Source organism: Penicillium mononematosum, assembly GCF_028829835.1.
Source record: "Penicillium mononematosum strain IBT 11891 chromosome Unknown utg000005l:1.0-9366267.0:1.0-9372171.0, whole genome shotgun sequence".
Lineage (NCBI taxonomy): Eukaryota > Fungi > Ascomycota > Eurotiomycetes > Eurotiales > Aspergillaceae > Penicillium > Penicillium mononematosum.
Genome location: NW_026643275.1, coordinates 4,757,876 through 4,774,391, shown reverse-complemented (window position 1 = coordinate 4,774,391; position 16,516 = coordinate 4,757,876). Strand labels below are relative to the sequence as shown.

The 16,516-nt window shown below is 48.2% G+C and overlaps 6 protein-coding genes across 6 annotated transcripts; 3 read left to right on the top strand and 3 right to left on the bottom strand.

The window, feature by feature from the left end:
• Positions 1-6: 6 nt before the first annotated feature.
• Positions 7-1,848, bottom strand: N7519_009969 (putative allantoate permease of the major facilitator superfamily; the record flags this gene model as incomplete). Its single annotated transcript, XM_057296742.1, has 5 exons — positions 7-271; positions 327-508; positions 562-793; positions 849-1,258; positions 1,309-1,848. 5 exons carry the CDS (start codon positions 1,846-1,848, stop codon positions 7-9), a joined length of 1,629 nt encoding a protein of 542 aa, XP_057144624.1.
• Positions 1,849-2,096: 248 nt separating this feature from the next.
• N7519_009968 (uncharacterized protein) lies at positions 2,097-2,363 on the bottom strand (the record flags this gene model as incomplete). Its single annotated transcript, XM_057296741.1, has 2 exons — positions 2,097-2,256; positions 2,311-2,363. The coding sequence occupies 2 exons, from the start codon at positions 2,361-2,363 to the stop codon at positions 2,097-2,099; spliced, it is 213 nt and encodes a 70-aa protein (XP_057144623.1).
• A 601-nt stretch (positions 2,364-2,964) lies between these two features.
• N7519_009967 (uncharacterized protein) lies at positions 2,965-3,348 on the top strand (the record flags this gene model as incomplete). The annotated part of the gene is made up of 2 exons (XM_057296740.1): positions 2,965-3,043; positions 3,071-3,348. 2 exons carry the CDS (start codon positions 2,965-2,967, stop codon positions 3,346-3,348), a joined length of 357 nt encoding a protein of 118 aa, XP_057144622.1.
• Positions 3,349-5,054: 1,706 nt separating this feature from the next.
• N7519_009966 (uncharacterized protein) lies at positions 5,055-7,517 on the bottom strand (the record flags this gene model as incomplete). The annotated part of the gene is made up of 5 exons (XM_057296739.1): positions 5,055-5,139; positions 5,188-6,789; positions 6,842-7,309; positions 7,372-7,440; positions 7,495-7,517. The coding sequence occupies 5 exons, from the start codon at positions 7,515-7,517 to the stop codon at positions 5,055-5,057; spliced, it is 2,247 nt and encodes a 748-aa protein (XP_057144621.1).
• A 1,219-nt stretch (positions 7,518-8,736) lies between these two features.
• N7519_009965 (Hsp70 family protein) lies at positions 8,737-11,005 on the top strand (the record flags this gene model as incomplete). The annotated part of the gene is made up of 5 exons (XM_057296738.1): positions 8,737-8,763; positions 8,837-8,957; positions 9,023-9,088; positions 9,217-9,464; positions 9,521-11,005. 5 exons carry the CDS (start codon positions 8,737-8,739, stop codon positions 11,003-11,005), a joined length of 1,947 nt encoding a protein of 648 aa, XP_057144620.1.
• Positions 11,006-14,892: 3,887 nt separating this feature from the next.
• Positions 14,893-16,357, top strand: N7519_009964 (uncharacterized protein; the record flags this gene model as incomplete). The annotated part of the gene is made up of 3 exons (XM_057296737.1): positions 14,893-15,267; positions 15,325-15,388; positions 15,441-16,357. The coding sequence occupies 3 exons, from the start codon at positions 14,893-14,895 to the stop codon at positions 16,355-16,357; spliced, it is 1,356 nt and encodes a 451-aa protein (XP_057144619.1).
• Between the last annotated feature and the right edge of the window lie 159 nt (positions 16,358-16,516).

Here is a 16,516-nt window from a genome sequence, read left to right as displayed (position 1 = left end):
AAAAGGTCACAGGGGATACATAAACTTCAGGTTTTCCCGATCAGTCTTGTCAAGATCACGATCACCAATGTGGACAATCTGGCCGCCAGCATCAATGACTTCATCTTTGTCAGAATCCGTGTCAGTTTCAGTGAGGAGCCTCTCTCGACGTTTGTTCTCTCGCTGTAGGTAAAGTCGAATGATAATGCACATCATGGGCGAGATCAGCCAGAATGCAGTCATGAAGGCCCAGGGTAAGACATAACGAGGTTTGTATTTCGATTGCCAGAATCTGTATCACATGTCAGCGCTATATTCCTTAGCTGGCATCCCTAGATCAGACTAACTCAGGGGATATCATGTTTGCGACAGAAGCAGCCACAATACAAGAAGACATTAGACAGAGCTTCTTTGTGTGTCCAGTTGTTGTCGTCCCAGCCCAACTGAGGCCGAGAAGGTAGGATGGTTTGAATGTAGATATTTGGGTGCCAACTACCAGAGCCACCTTGTTTGACCACGGAGATGCTAGCTGAGAAAGAATTAATACGACAGACCAGAGACATCAAAAATACATTCGCTTACCTCAATGATGCCGCCAATGAAGCAAGGAATATAGGATATAGCACATGTGTATCCTGTACCAAGACGTGTGCTATAAAGTAAGGTGGCGGATCCAATAATCAAAATAAATCCCCAAATTGGCTTGATAATATTGAACAAAGCGCTCTCCGCTGGGGTGAAGCCAAACCCAACGACAATAAGCGGGAGCTGTTGGGATGTGTTGTTGGGGAGCTCGTTGAAGAACATGTGGAAGCTGAGAAGAACATTAGTAGTGAATATAACAGAAAGATGGACGGGACATGTCACACATGAATAGCCAACTCTTAAGGTCAGTAAAAGATTCCCGCACCTGCGACCACTTAAACGTCGAGTTTGAGATTCCAGCGTGAGTCTCGCGAATGAGTTGGATCGTATGCACCTTCTCCTCAGTGGAAAGCCATTTAGCATCAAGTGGCGAGTTGGGCAAAAATATCAGTAGAGGAATAAAAATGGCGAAGGTCAAAAGAGCACAGATGATATGAAGCCATTTCCATGAGTGGATACCCCCAGCTAGAACTCCCGACTTGTCATCAACGATGAGTTTATAGGCAATCATTGTCAACATCACATTTGCCATGCTTCCGAATGCCCACCATAGGAGCTGCACCCATGGACTCTTCTTCGGGGGGAAAAACGCTTGATGAAGGACGGCGGTTGAGGGAACAATCTGGGACTCGGTCTGCAAAGGTTAGCACATTATGAATCAAAAGTTCAGGAGGGTGTAATAACCATTCCCAGTAGAAATCGCACAGCCATCATCTGTTTACCGGTCTTGACTGCAGGATGTACTCCAAGTAACAGGGCCCAGAGGAACAACGACCCGGTAATAAAGTACTTGTGTCCAACACGTTGCGATATCCAAGCACCCGGCCAAAGAGCGATAAGATATCCTGCATAGAATAGGACAAATAGATGATTGAACTCGTTTTTCCCTTTCGACATATGGACATCTTCGAAAAGGCCCATAGTGCTAGCCTGAGACAGGGTCGACTTGTCAAGGTGAATAAGGAAAGAGATCCACCATGTTTGGCTTAGAAGACACCAGAAGTTCTTGCGGACCAGTCTTCCCTCAGCCTCTGGAGTTAAAGGCCCAACCTTGTTCTTATTCGTGTTGTAGAAATACGTTGTGTCATCGGTGTCGCGTACGTCTACCACATGAGGATCATGGGAAGGTTCACTGCCAGATGTGGCTTGGACATCGGCCTCTCTCTTTTCGCTGGGGTGAGCCATACTCGAATCCGAGACAGTCACACCTTGCTCGGGCGACATGTTGTGTCTTGATATGTGTCAATAAAACAGAATAGAATCTATCAGGATATTCAAGAGCTTTGTCCCATCACTTTATACAATGATATGGCGTTCGTTACCTTCAAGGCCGGAGAAAGCCGATGAAAGCCTTGGCTTTCCTCGAGGTTCCCAGCAGCCTTTTCCGTTTTCCGATTTTGTCTCGCCTATTGCGGCTGAGGTTAGTTAGCGTCGAGACATTCGCAATAGTTTTCGTTTCGCCTCTGATGCTGCTAATGGTCGATCATTAGGACCTTGAGCGCCAGCGAGTAACCTGCTAAGACACGGGTGACTCGTAGTCCACTAGGGATGTTCTGCCAAGACGTCTTGGTTGCATCGGGGGACCTTGGGAGTCCATGGCGTTTGAGCTTGTCAGGGCTTGTCGGGGCTTGTCTAGATTAGGTTTGTGCCGTACAAAACCCTATATGATCAAGACGGAAGGCTTACAGGGTCGACGATCGCAATCTCCATATGAGTTCTCGTATTGGGGTCTCGGCCATTATAGAATTATCAAAAATCAATTAATCAAGTGATTACAAATAAACAGGGAAGATTTAGCTGTGCGAAATGTCGCGCGGTTCGCCGGGGCCCTCTTCGAGGCCATTCCTTCGGGCTACTTCCGGACGCCAACGTCAGAATTCGCGCATGAAAGATGAGCTTTGATCGCCGTCCTGAAAAATATCTGCCGCATACTTTTCTCAAAGTGTCAGTATGCCTTGTAATTGATAATATCCCAGACCTGTCCTCCGACATTGGACATTACTCATGGATAGTTAAGGCTCGGATAATCCATAATGTACATTTATCTCCGAGCTGGCAAGAATAATTCGACTCACAAGCTACTGTAGGGCTAGCCTAACCAGAAATCTAGAACGGCGGAGATTAACATCTGCCCGAGGCTCATGTGCCTTGACGGTCAGCCGGAGTACCTTGATGGTCAACCATAGTACCTTGACGAACAGCGCAGCACGAGCTTTGGTGGCCAGAGTTTACTATACAGGGTGAGCAAAACTTTTTTCCTCTGCCATCTATCAATTCATCCATTCATCCATCCGTCATTCAAGCTATCTTGGACATCATTCCAGGTCACCAATCTTGACAATGCTATCCAATATCTCGAATCTCGGTTTCATGGCACTGCTTGCCACTCCAGCGGTCCATGCATTCAAATACTATATCAGTGAAACGAACGAAACAGGCTGCTAAGGCGCAGCTGCTGATTGCTGGACCACTCAATTGATCATTGTCACCAATGATGACGACTCATGCGACGCGATCAACAATTCTGCCGATAACGATGGCGGTCCGTTGAAACGTGGTGGAGCTCGCGAGTGGCCAGCCCAGGATGGACATCCGGCCTTCACTATAGTCATAAACAACGACGAGAACTATGACTCGACCAATGTTGGCGGCCAGGTCGGCAATGTTAAATGGGATGACGGAAAGACCTACCCCATGACTGTTAGTTTTCGGGCTAGCTGCTAAGCCGGCCAACCCCTGGTCTCGGGTGGTGTAACCCGCACGTTGGTTTTTCCTAGCTAGAATGTCCCCTCGATATTAGTGGAAGATAAAGGAGGGAGGAATAGTGCTAAATGTACAGGGTAAGAAAGGAGAGGACATATTATCTAAATAAATCGACACCTGATAGAGAAATCTGGGTCTGCACGCGATCCGACTGCTCAGCCGCATACCTGAATCTTTGTGTTCCCGTAGCTAGCATCTGAGCAAGAATCTAAGTAAGGATCGTCGAGAGAATAGAAGGCTCCAAGCAGATCTATCGAGGAGGCATCCGATCCTTAGTAGGCTACGTGCGTGTAGTCGATATTTGCACAGTATGTAGTTCAAACCCATCACTTTGTCTTTAAAATGGCCCCTGGCGATAGAACCTAGCGGTACAGATTTGCAAGTACGAACATGTAAACCTCCATTCGTTGTAGGATACGAAGTCTCAGAAACTTGTCCGCAGAATAATCCTTAGGCCCTCGGAACTTGAGACGGAACGTTGACCTTATCTGACATGTATGCATCTAGGCCAGGGCTGGACTAACGCGATAAATGCGACGGTTGCGTTCCGCCCCGTGGAAGAAGAGCGACCCACGCGCCCCATTCGACCTTGCCGCCGGCCTGTACCTGACGATGTTGATGATATTGACGATTCCGGATCTCCTGCAAACGGCAACGGCCCGTGTCGGAGGATGACACCGAGGTCGCCCTGCGCCAAGCGATGGAGTCCGTTCGGGTCAAGAATCGGGAACGACCCACAATCTGCTTTTATGTGCCCGGGAAACCCTAACCTCCCACTTAAGGAACGGATTGCGAGATACAAGACACCCGGTTCACTTACCAGATCTTTTGAATAATGCCAAAACCTGCTACAGAACGGTCCTATAAGGCCGGACTTAAGGAAAGCTAGCACAAGAATGCCAACCAGCTATATTCGTGTTATAGTAAAACAGTGTCATCTAAGTCATTCTTAATCACTGTCGATGGGTTTCTAGTATAGTACAAGTTTTGTTCGTTACGATGTGCATTAATGATACACATATATATATATAACGCTCAAGCCATAGCAATAAGTCAGAACCTAAGTGCGATGCGACTTCTCTCCATCTCGTCACTGAATCGGACTACGAACTACGTGCTAGCATCTTGCGTTGTTATATATCTACTTCTGAGCGGGATAAACGCTAACATTATATCGAATGCGACGTGCTACGACAACGATATATTCAAGTTATTGTTCCTTGTTTGTTTTTAATTTAATTTTTCAAGACAAGATTGTATTGGCAGGAAATAAATATGTAATGTGACTTTTTGTACTTCAATCAGTCATACAAAAATTGTGGATGCAGCACTGAAAAGATGGATAAATGATGTACGCCCCTAAGCGCCAGAAGGGTATGTAGCGTGAGAACGATTCGGCATGAGAAAGGGATAGAGCTTGTTAGCAGGACGATAACAAGTCTAACAAGGAAGGGCAACGAGTCCCCATTTTGGTAAAGTGAGGACCGTAGACCATCCTTGTGTAGTTGTAGATTCGCCGTCCAGGGATATGTTGGATCTCTGTAGAATCTGAATGATCAGAAGCAAAAAAGAAAATGATGAAGAAAAGAATAGAGAAATAAATAAGAAAGTAATCGAGACCCGATAACGTTAGATAAAGAATCCCCTGTAACGCCAGGCACAGGAATTTAACGGCACGAGAAGATAGGGAATGTTTTCCGATCGTGAATGTTCAGTGGAAATTCAAAGATCCCCTCCAGTGTGGCGATGTACCTGCAAAAGTTAGTTTGATTCCGCAAAGTTGCCGCATTATACACCCACAATGTACGGCCATCGGCGCCCCAGCCAACTCCAGCAGTAGAATCTGGCTCCTCCGCGCCGCAGCCATTTATTGGATTTCGATCAGGGAGGTCATTGATTATGTTTCTGATCCAGCGGGGAGAGTGTGTCTGCTCAAAACCGAGAAGCTGTTGGCGATGCCGTTGTTCCCTTTCAAAGGAGCGGTTATGTACCTCGTTGGCAATCTGGCGCTGACGCCGAAGCCGCTCAGCAGCGACATTGGCACGAATCTCATAAGTGGTGAGGCGTGACGTATCATGTCTCCTTTCTGCTCCGGTCTGTTGTCGTTCAATACGCCGGGGAATGGAGCTTGATCGCTGTGATCGGTGGCTCAATCCATGCATGTCTAGGCTTGGATTAGAAGCTCCAGTCGCTTCAGTTGGGATGCTAGTTTCGCTATTGGCCGCTTCAGGATCGGCACCACTCCGAGATATAATTTCTGACCTGATGGGTGTAAGCTCTGAATGTGAGGTGGAATAGCTCAGGGTGATGCCAGGTTGCCGATCATGGTGTGAGGACGTCGCTTCCGAAGGTCGATTCCCTTGAGATATCACCACCGAGTTCTGGCGTCTTGGGTTGGATACAGCGCGGCCCAGATGGCTATCCCGGGAGACATCAGAAGAATCATAGCGACGCATGGGCGAAGTAGGACGATGAGTGCGAGTAGTACCATCTGGAGAACCGTGATTTTGCGGCCGAGTCACTGCTTGAGGTTGAAGGTTTGCCCTAGCTGGGCGCTCTGGTCGCTCAGTAAGTCCTTCTTCCAGCCGCGACGTCCACCGTGCCGTGTTCAAAAACTCCATAATCAACCTTTCTCTTTCGGTAAGATCTTGAATCAGAGACTCTCGCAGAGACGAACGCTCCGTTTGCTCTCCGTTCCGTTCCGTCGGAAAGTCTTCATTGTCGAGTCTTACTCGTGGTGGCGTCTCCGGAAGATCATCTCCGAGCGGGTGTCGTTCGAGGTTCTCTATCGAAAAGTCCGTATACACTTCCTGCAATTCTGGATCATCGGAGTTTAAATGGAGGATTTGCCTGCGCATAAAATGTTGCCGAACGTCGGCCACACCGGCCCTGCCGTGGCCCTCCAGCCATACAAGAAGGTCCCATGGCTCAGGCGAAAAGGCCATACAACGAACGGCACCGCCCTCGGCGCATGATCTTGATGCCGGGAATTGACAAATAATAGGGGAGTCGTCTTCGGAGTCGCCCAAGTGGTTGTAGATGGACTCGACGTCGACAATCGTGATGATTCCGGATTGGGATCCGATGGCGCACAAGCGACTAGATGGCGAGAAGGCAACAGTGAAGCAACACGCATCATCCGCCCGCAGGCCAATGTTCATCTCCAGGCGATTGATAAGCTCCCACTCCCATCCTGTGAGCTTCTCTCCAGATTCAGTTGTTCCAGACGATTCCAGATCACGAGTGATTTCATAAAAGTAGGCGTGGTTCTCATCCCCTACTGCCGTGAGCAGTTTGGAGTCCGGGGAAATCGTCGCATAGTTCATACAAGTCGGATGATGAAGGACCTTCAAGACTTTCGCGCGAGTCAGTGAATACACCGTGACTGTCCGATCATTATTGCTATTCATATGTTAGCATGATCAGCACATCCAATTTTCCAACCAGCGCCCACCTCAGAACCACGACATCTTCATCCGCCAAGTCCTCGCTGCCACCATAGAAACGATGGATTGTCACTGAATTGACAATGCTCCCACCAAACCTGTGAAGCTCTACTTCCGGAGATGATCTGCTGCTTCGATAGCGGGTTGATGCGGACTCGCTATTGAAATCGCCCGAAGTCATGCTTGACGGTGGGTCGAGATCAAGAGGTAGCGCACTATCTACATCATGGAAGGGCGCATCTCCATGGACCTGCATTCCGCGATCACCAATGCGAATGAAAGCACATTCGCCATTTTCCGGGCCCCCCACTACTATCCAACCATGCCCAGCGACCAGACAGCGCGGCTCAAATGGGATCACCGCCACACTCTCGCGCTTTTGTCCCGATATGTGTATTGAATACACGATTCTCTCGACGACGACATAAATGCGATCGGGATCAGCAGTACTAATGTAGTTGCGAAGCTGTGTGTGACTAAAACAAAGCTCTCTTAAGTTAGATTGCGAATGTGAAGATAAGCGGGTTGATCAACGAACAAGTTGGGGATCTTGAACGGGAAGAAGCGTCGCTTGGTCGGGAGGATAAGAGCCTCGGTTGGGCGATGTCTAAGACACGTTAGTGTTATTCCGATAGTAGGATGCACCTGGGCAGGCTCTCACAGCAGAGTGGAATCCGAGGTCATGGTGGATAGAGCTAAGCCAGAGATGACATTGTTCGAGCGGGGAAGTTCTGAAGACAAGAGAAACGGGGGTCCCCGTCGGAGTATGGTCGACTAGATAGCTGTCTAGGCAGCGGACACCTTTTGTTTTGTTTTTTTTTTTGTTTCTTGAATAAATTTCCTTTTGAATCTGTGCTCTGCAGTGTTCAATGTCCAACTGCCCAGGTGCTTTGGATGACGTAAGACTTTGGACTGGGACAAAAAGCCGGGGAACTGCAAATTCCAACGAATGCGGTTCGACTGTCACCCCCGGAACCGGCTTTGATCATTCATGATGATGCACTACACTATTTATATGGTTTTGGCTGTTTTTTACATTTACCCGTGAATATCCTTGAAGATCCTAGGTATATACTCGATAGTAATATTCGCCATGTTGCCACCTAAGTCACTCCTAGTCCCAACGATCTGGACCGGGCATTGTTTTCCTCCAAAGTACTCCGTACATGAATTATCATTGACCATCTAGATCTAGACGGACTTTTAGCTCGAATTTCAATCTTGTCTCAGGTTCAGCCAAATCAACGAAGGGGAGGGTTTGCCGACCAGGTCACACGACACGTTCAGAGTATGACTGGTTCACCCACTGGAGATACACGATCGTCGCAAGTGTTATGAGCAAGAAATGCTTATTGCGACAGCCACTTTGCATGGTTTTTGCATTGATATAAGACCAGCTCGCATACTATATGGACCTCGGGAGTAGTTCGGAGCTTTTCAGTCTTTGCCACAGCGGAATGATATGCCATTAAACTGCCAGTTGAGATAGGGATATTGGGGGTAGTCAAGCGGATTACTGACTGAAACAGTGTGAACTCTACATGCTCCTTATATGCTCTATAGTCCACTCTCTGAATATATATATCCCAAGATATCTCAATTTCCCACTCCCAATCTCCAAATCTCCCATTATTGTATACTCACATATCCGGCACAAGGCGGTGAGCTCGGTTACCTAGGAGGCTGTCGACGGGAACTCCCTTCCTGATTGGTCAGATCCCGTGATTCTACCAAGTTCGACGGGCCGAAGCTCTCCGTGCAATTTCTATTTCCTTTTCCCCTTCTTTTCGATTCCATCTCTCCATCTCCATCTCTTCAAATCCCTTCTTCTGTCCTTTTAATACTTCACGATTGAGTCGTTGGAGTTTCTCTTTTTCTCTTTTTATTAATTAATTTTATCACAATGCTTCCTCGCACAATTACTCGCGGAGTAAGCTTTCCCTTTTACCTAAGGATAAAAAACCTTCCAACGCGTCACAGGTCACTGACTCATTCTTTCACAGCTCCCACGCGCTGCTTTCGCTCGCACTCCCGCCTCCAGACTCCCTGCCTCATTCCGGAGATGGAACTCCACAGAGGGTGGTGAGGAGAAGGTGAAGGGCCAGGTCATCGGTATTGATCTTGGTAAGTCCTGGCGCGATGTGAACATCAACTTTGAATGAACAGTATTCTAACATTGTTCATTATAGGTACCACCAACTCTGCCGTGGCTGTTATGGAGGGCAAGACCCCTAAGATCATTGAGAACGCTGAAGGTACGTGAGAAGAAATTTTTATCTCCTGTGGACAAGTGGTCAGAGCTTCGGAGCTCGACTATAGGAGACTTTCACCCGCCTTTTGATGGGCTCAAGTGAAATTGGAAATTAACTCAATTTTTCAATAGGTGCTCGCACTACTCCCTCCGTTGTTGGTTTCGCCCAGGATGGCGAGCGCTTGGTCGGTATTGCCGCTAAGCGTCAGGCCGTTGTCAACCCCGAGAACACTCTGTTCGCTACCAAGCGTCTGATCGGTCGCAAGTACACCGATGCTGAGGTCCAGCGTGACATTAAGGAGGTCCCCTACAAGATCGTCCAGCACACCAACGGCGACGCCTGGGTTGAGGCCCGTGGCCAGAAGTACTCTCCTTCCCAGGTTGGTGGCTTCGTCCTCAACAAGATGAAGGAGACCGCCGAGCCTACCTCAGCAAGCCCGTTAAGAACGCCGTTGTTACTGTGCCCGCCTACTTCAACGACTCTCAGCGTCAGGCTACCAAGGATGCTGGTCAGATTGCCGGCCTGAACGTTCTCCGTGTCGTGAACGAGCCTACCGCTGCTGCTCTTGCCTACGGTATGGAGAAGGAGGCTGACCGTGTCGTCGCCGTCTACGATCTCGGTGGTGGTACCTTCGATATCTCCGTCCTTGAGATCCAGAAGGGTGTCTTCGAGGTCAAGTCCACCAACGGTGACACCCACCTTGGTGGTGAGGACTTCGATATTCACCTCGTCCGCAACATCATCAACGAGTTCAAGAAGGAGACCGGTGTCGACCTTACCGGCGACCGTATGGCCGTCCAGCGTATCCGTGAGGCCGCCGAGAAGGCCAAGATCGAGCTGTCCTCTTCCCTCCAGACTGAGATCAGTCTTCCCTTCATCACTGCCGGCGCCAGCGGAGCTTTGCACATCACTCAGAAGATGACCCGTTCTCAGCTCGAGGGTCTGGTTGAGCCCCTTATCGGCCGCACCGTTGAGCCCGTCCGCAAGGCCCTGAAGGATGCCAACCTCCAGTCTGGCGACATTCAGGATATCATCCTGGTCGGTGGTATGACCCGTATGCCCAAGGTCACTGAGTCCGTCAAGTCCATCTTCGGCCGTGAGCCCTCCAAGTCTGTCAACCCCGACGAGGCTGTTGCCATCGGTGCCGCTATTCAGGGTGCCGTCCTGGCTGGTGAGGTCACTGACGTCCTCCTGCTCGATGTCACTCCTCTTTCCCTCGGTATCGAGACCCTCGGCGGTGTCTTCACCCGTCTGATCAACCGCAACACCACCATCCCCACCAAGAAGTCCCAGACCTTCTCCACCGCTGCTGACATGCAGACCGCTGTCGAGATCAAGGTCTACCAGGGTGAGCGTGAGCTCGTCCGTGACAACAAGATGCTGGGCAACTTCCAGCTTGTTGGCATTCCCCCCGCTCACCGCGGTGTCCCCCAGATCGAGGTCACCTTCGACATTGACGCTGACTCCATCGTCCACGTCAACGCTAAGGACAAGTCCACCAACAAGGACCAGTCCATCACCATTGCCTCCGGTTCCGGTCTTTCCGATGCCGAGATCCAGTCCATGGTTGAGGACTCCGAGAAGTACGCTGAGGCTGATAAGGAGCGCAAGGCCGCCATTGAGGCTGCCAACCGCGCCGACAGCGTCCTGAACGACACTGAGAAGGCCCTCAAGGACTTCGAGGACCGTCTTGACAAGGCCGAGGCTGAGACCATCAAGGAGAAGATCGCTACTCTCCGTGAGTTCGTCGTCAAGAGCCAGTCCGGCGAGAGCACCACCACTGCTGAGGAGCTCAAGGAGAAGGTCGACGACCTCCAGACTGCCAGCTTGACCCTCTTCGACAAGATGCACAAGGCCAACAGCGAGCAGCAGCAACAGCAGCAGCAGGGTGGTGAGCAGCAGGGTGAGAACAAGCAGTAAACGCTTTTCCCTCTATAACTGCCACACCTGAACCGTAAATGGTTCCTGTATTTTTCTATGTGTTTCTTTTTGATTTTTCCTTTGTATCCAGAGACTCCCTGATTTTTGCATCTCCTTTTCTCGCATTTACCTGTACACATACTTTCAAGGCCCTTTTTACCCCTTTGCGTTTTCCGGTGTATCGGTGTTCCACTACCACACCCATGTATGATTCTAAATTTTTCTTTTCTTTTCTGCCCTCGTGTCCCTGTTCAGGTTCATCACCTGGAAGTGATCATTCCGGGATTGTCTACAATTGTATCTAATGACATTACGGCAGGGGGGCCACAAAAAAGGATGTGGTAGGCTTTGGTTTTCATGGGCATGTGACAATAGAAATCGGACAATTCTCCTCTCGCTTCACAATTATTTTCTTCCAACTCCCAGCTCTAGGATCTAGTATCAACGTTATCAACGTGCATGTGTACATATGTAGCTTTCCACCTATTTGCCAGTGACACGCGCAGTTGGAACAGTTGCTGCCTCACGGATGCAGACACAGTTGTTTCCGGTCTATCACTTCCAACTTCACATACATATGTACGCACATGGAGGTACTTGATACCAGCCAATCCAGACTTCCGAAGCATAGAGGAAAACAACACACTGCTCGAATCGCACTGCAATATGATACGCTTTTTCAGTCTGCATATGGCATGATAACATATATATTATCGGTAACCATAGTAGCTACAATGAAAGTTGGCCGTGGCCGCTGTCCTTGAGGACATAGGACCATAATTCCGATTCAGTTGTCTAAGGCTGACACAAGGGACGTTATATCTAAGGTAGCACTACTCCGTACGATGCTTTTTTTAGATGTCTTTACACCTTCTCCGTGTTACAGCTAGAAAGGTATGAAAATGGTGGTAAAAAGCCTGAAACGTATAGGCATATTTTCTGTGGAGTAATGGATGTATAACCAGTGATATATAGCCAGCGACATCGCAACCAATAAAAGCAATAACGGCCAAGCTGACCATGATTACGATGTACATTGGTATAGTGGTAGCAGTGGCTATTATTGTCCGGAATACATTTTTAACGCGTTTAATTATAACCATATTACTGGACTCTCAACATCATGCCCACCACAAAGTCAAATATCAGGAGCGATGACAAAGATGATAGGCTAGAAGCTCCAATGGCGCACGGGTTTTGACCCTTAGTCCCATCAGAGCACACGTTGAGCCAGTCACCCGAAACTGTATGGCTTCCAATCGCACCAATCTATTAATTTAATTATGGCGTCTGCATCTCCACTTTGCTACCATCGTACAAGGTTTGAACTGCAGCCCGTTTGGTTAGACCAATCGTCTCTACGGAGTATAGTCTCGTCATCCTTGCATTATCCACAGAGGATCAAGGCTAGTTTACTCTTACTAGTGAATGATGGGACTCAGTGGAGAGGAGCTAGAGTGGAGGAAGGTATGAGAGGGGTGTATAACGGAGTAGCTAGGTACAATTATACATCGAGAGAGGTAAAAGGTAGGTTTCTGCAAGCTTCTATTGCATCCCTTGTATCCCCTTAACTTTAACAATGCATGCTTAACCTTAGGACAATTGCCCTTGATATGCACTTTCATATGAACAAAGGAGAAACAAGATTTGGGCTACATTAAGACCACACGAGAAAAGCAATGTCCTGCCATCAGACCAATCTGGACTCGAGTGGTGACGGAGCGAAGCAATCGTGCAGGCTTCGCTGCAGCGGTGCGGTCGAGCAGCAAATCATCGTTGTACACACCAGTTGGGCTGCCATGGTGGGTCATTTCCAACGATGTGTGTAAATAATAATTATTTCTAATAGATTCTATACGAGGCTTTGTGGGGGTTGAACGCAGGACATTTGAAATAGACAGGGGAGTAAGATGACTGATATAATATGGTATCCGACCTACTATTGTTCTATATTGGTAAATTTAGCTGCCACTATCAATACTGCAAGATATACTGGATCTTGTATATCAAAATCTGAATGCAAGATGGCTCTTTAAATTTAAATCCCGGTGCAAGTAGAAAATTTTCCAATGCCCACATAACTGCCCCCTCGACCATTCGTCGATCACTTCTTGTGTGAGACCATCTGCGTTAGCGTGCCCCTAGTACGTATGATTATTTTCATTTCCCCACTCTGTTGACAGGGCATTTTTTTCCTTTTCCTTGTTTGAGGATGTTTTCCTCTTCTGTCTTTGCTTTACAGGCTAAGCCCTGGCGTTTGCAGACCCATCGCCATAGAGAAAATACGGAGTACATCCAAGTCATTTGAGCAGAAAACCCATACAAGACCCATATTCTGGATTACGTATGGTTCGGGGACACTACCTAGGTAAATTTGTGGATTGACCTTTCCTTGATTTCTAATCCCTTGGAAAATATTACACAGCTATGTTGTATGATGTATTTGTTATTGTTCTTGATTGTGTACAATATATAGGGAGTAATCGGGATAGGACCGGGGTAGGTCTAGTTCCAAGGTTACAAGGAGAGACATAACAAATCAAATAGCTTGATGCCACCAGACAATAATATGTGGAGAGCAATGTACCGGACAAGAATGATACCAAGAACGGAGTACGGAGTACATGGACATGACTAGAAGTATCGCAAGATCCATTGTAATTCTTCCCGCTTCTACGGAGTATGGCTACCATGGAACTTCTCAGGAACAAGTTCTTCCCCCCTTTACATAATGATCTCCAAGGACGAGCACAACCCTTGGCAGGAATGGGGGTAGATCTGTTGCTTATTATTGGACGGTTCATCCCGGAATTCAGTGACAAAAAAAAATCAATCGCGGAGGCTCTGATTCGAGGCTTTGACTATCGAGTTTAGCTTTCTTTTAGGGTCAAGAGATATATACATGAACCTTGATTAATATACTATAATAGGGTAAGTGACTCCTACTTTCTCCGGGGAAAAGGGATCTAAAACTATTGGGAAAAATTACTGAAACTGGAATTCCTTCCCCATTACTTATATTACTTATATTACTTTGAAATTCTAGTCTATCTGTTTGGACCAATGACGCTCATGGGGGTGACTGCAGTCAGAATTTTTAGACTTGTCAAGTTCAGAGCCCCTGAAGGATGTCAAGTGATTTTTTAATTCAATTCTGTTAATTTACAGATGCCGATCATTGGTCCGGTAGATTAAGACTCCATTCTGATCCAAAGGAAATGAACTTTAGGGCTCAGATTGTGATTTGATTACATGCTAGCGTCGTGCCAATTCCATGGATGAGTGTGACTTTTTCAGGTTTGGGGCTCCATCGACCACACTGGGAAATTAAAAAACATTCTCTTTAGGTACTGTATTTTGTTTTTCATTGTACATTGTACATTACTATTAGTACTACAGAGTAGTCCACGGGTACTAGTATATGTTACATATTCATTAAACATCCAATATCCTATTCAATAATATACTAGATATGTCTACGATCAATCACAATCGAGATCCCCTGAGTCGATCCCCTTACGCCGTTACGGGAATTTTCAAGATAACGGGGGTGCAGAAGGGTCGCGCTAGTGGAAGAGTCATTTCTTATTTTCTATTATTATAATAATTTGACATTTTTATTTTATTTTATTTTGTTTTAGTTATTTTATCACTCTTTTTTTTCCCATTATTTTTTCCCTATTTTATTATAGAATATAGTTAGCTCCAAGGTCTGTATGTCAATCCTTTCCAAACCGTCGACCCATAGATCGGAGATGGGTCTTCCCTTTCGATCCTTGTCTCATCCTGTTTCCTTTTTTCTTCTTCTTTTCCCTTTTTGACTTCTTCATCTCCTCAGCTTCCGGTGGAGGGTAACTGTATAACCTCTAGCACCTCCATCCATAACAATGACAACTGCACCGCCGGTGCATCACTCTGGCCCAGATAGTGGTATACCCGGCCATCTCGTCAACCATCTTCCTCGCTATCATCCCATTGCCATGAATCCGAATCCGCCTCCACACCAAATGCCACCTCCGGAGCAGATGGTGCAGAGCCACCATTTCCGTCATTTCGCGCCGCCTATGCATGAGCATCATCCCCCACCAGGAGTACCGCCAGTACACAGTCCAGCTTCTTTGGAGCATATTGAAGCTCGACTCCGGCATCTAGAGCACGAGGAAATGGCCCGGAACGCTACCCGTAGTCGCATCTTGGCAATGCGCAAGCATGAAGACGAGGAATTTCGAGCAATGACGGAGCGAGCCGAGGCAGAGGAAGAGGTAAGACGGATTTTGATACCCATCTAAGGATTTCGGATATTAAACCAAACTTCACAGGACCTTCGAAGACAACGCAAAAAGTTAAAGAGAGAGTCTATGGGCCTGGGGCTCAATGCCGCGGGTGACTCGCCGCCTCTACGGCCCACACAACCTCGCCGATTATCAGAGACCAGTGCAGCAACAACATTGGCTTTCTTCAAGCAGCAGAGTCCCCCCGAGCCCCGTCAAGCACCCCTTCCACCTTCATCTCAGGCACCCCCCCTCAATGCCGCCACCCCATATGCACGCCCAACCTCATCATCAAGCTCCCCCGCCTCCCCCACCATCTCAGCATCAACACCCAATGCTTCCCCATGACTCAATACACAGCGGCTCTATCCGCCGCAAGCAAAAATACACCATCAAAAATGTAGAGGCATGGGGCGAACGCCACGGCCGACCAGCAGCCCATGACCCATCCGGGCGAGCGTTGTGGAAACGGCCCTCAGACGGAAGCCTAGTATATCTCACCTGTCCGATCCACGGCTGTGGGAAATCGGACTTCGTCACCCTGCACGGCTTCATGTGCCATCTCACCAAGAAACACAAAGACCGCACCCTGGGCAGCCAGTCCCGCGCCCTCGAAGTCTGCGGTGTAGTCAACGACCCGAACGCTCCCCTCCCACCAGTCATGAACAACCACCGGGGCTCAGCAGAAGGAAGTCCGCCGGGCTCAATTCCACTGGACCACGACGGCGACCAGCAGTACGAGGACATGGACTCGGAGTCCGAGGGTGAGCTGGAGCGCGAGGGTTCCTACCGAGTCAAAACCGAAGTTCTAGAACGGTTCATGCCCGATGCAGAGGTCACTCCTATCGATTCCGCTGCAGCAACACCACCCAAGCATGCAGTCAACGGATCCACCAAGCAGTCCATCTCGTCTATTATTGACCGCACGCCGGAGACAGAACCCAGAGAGGCGCTGGCGACGCTTCCACCGTCAGAATCTGGTGTCCAGGGTCCATCTCCTACACCAACTGAGTCGTCTGTGCCGTCGAAGCGCAAGTATGAATTCTCGCCTGCGGCGGAAAAAGAAAATGCGGAGCCTTAGATGCTGTCCTTGCGGAGTAATGTTTATCTTCAATGTCGATTCCCGCCGGCTATACATATATACACATACATAATTTCTTGGGCGTCTACGGATACCAGCGCTCTCGATATGATAATCAATTGCATCATGTTACTCCTATATCTCTTGCTGTATGTGGCG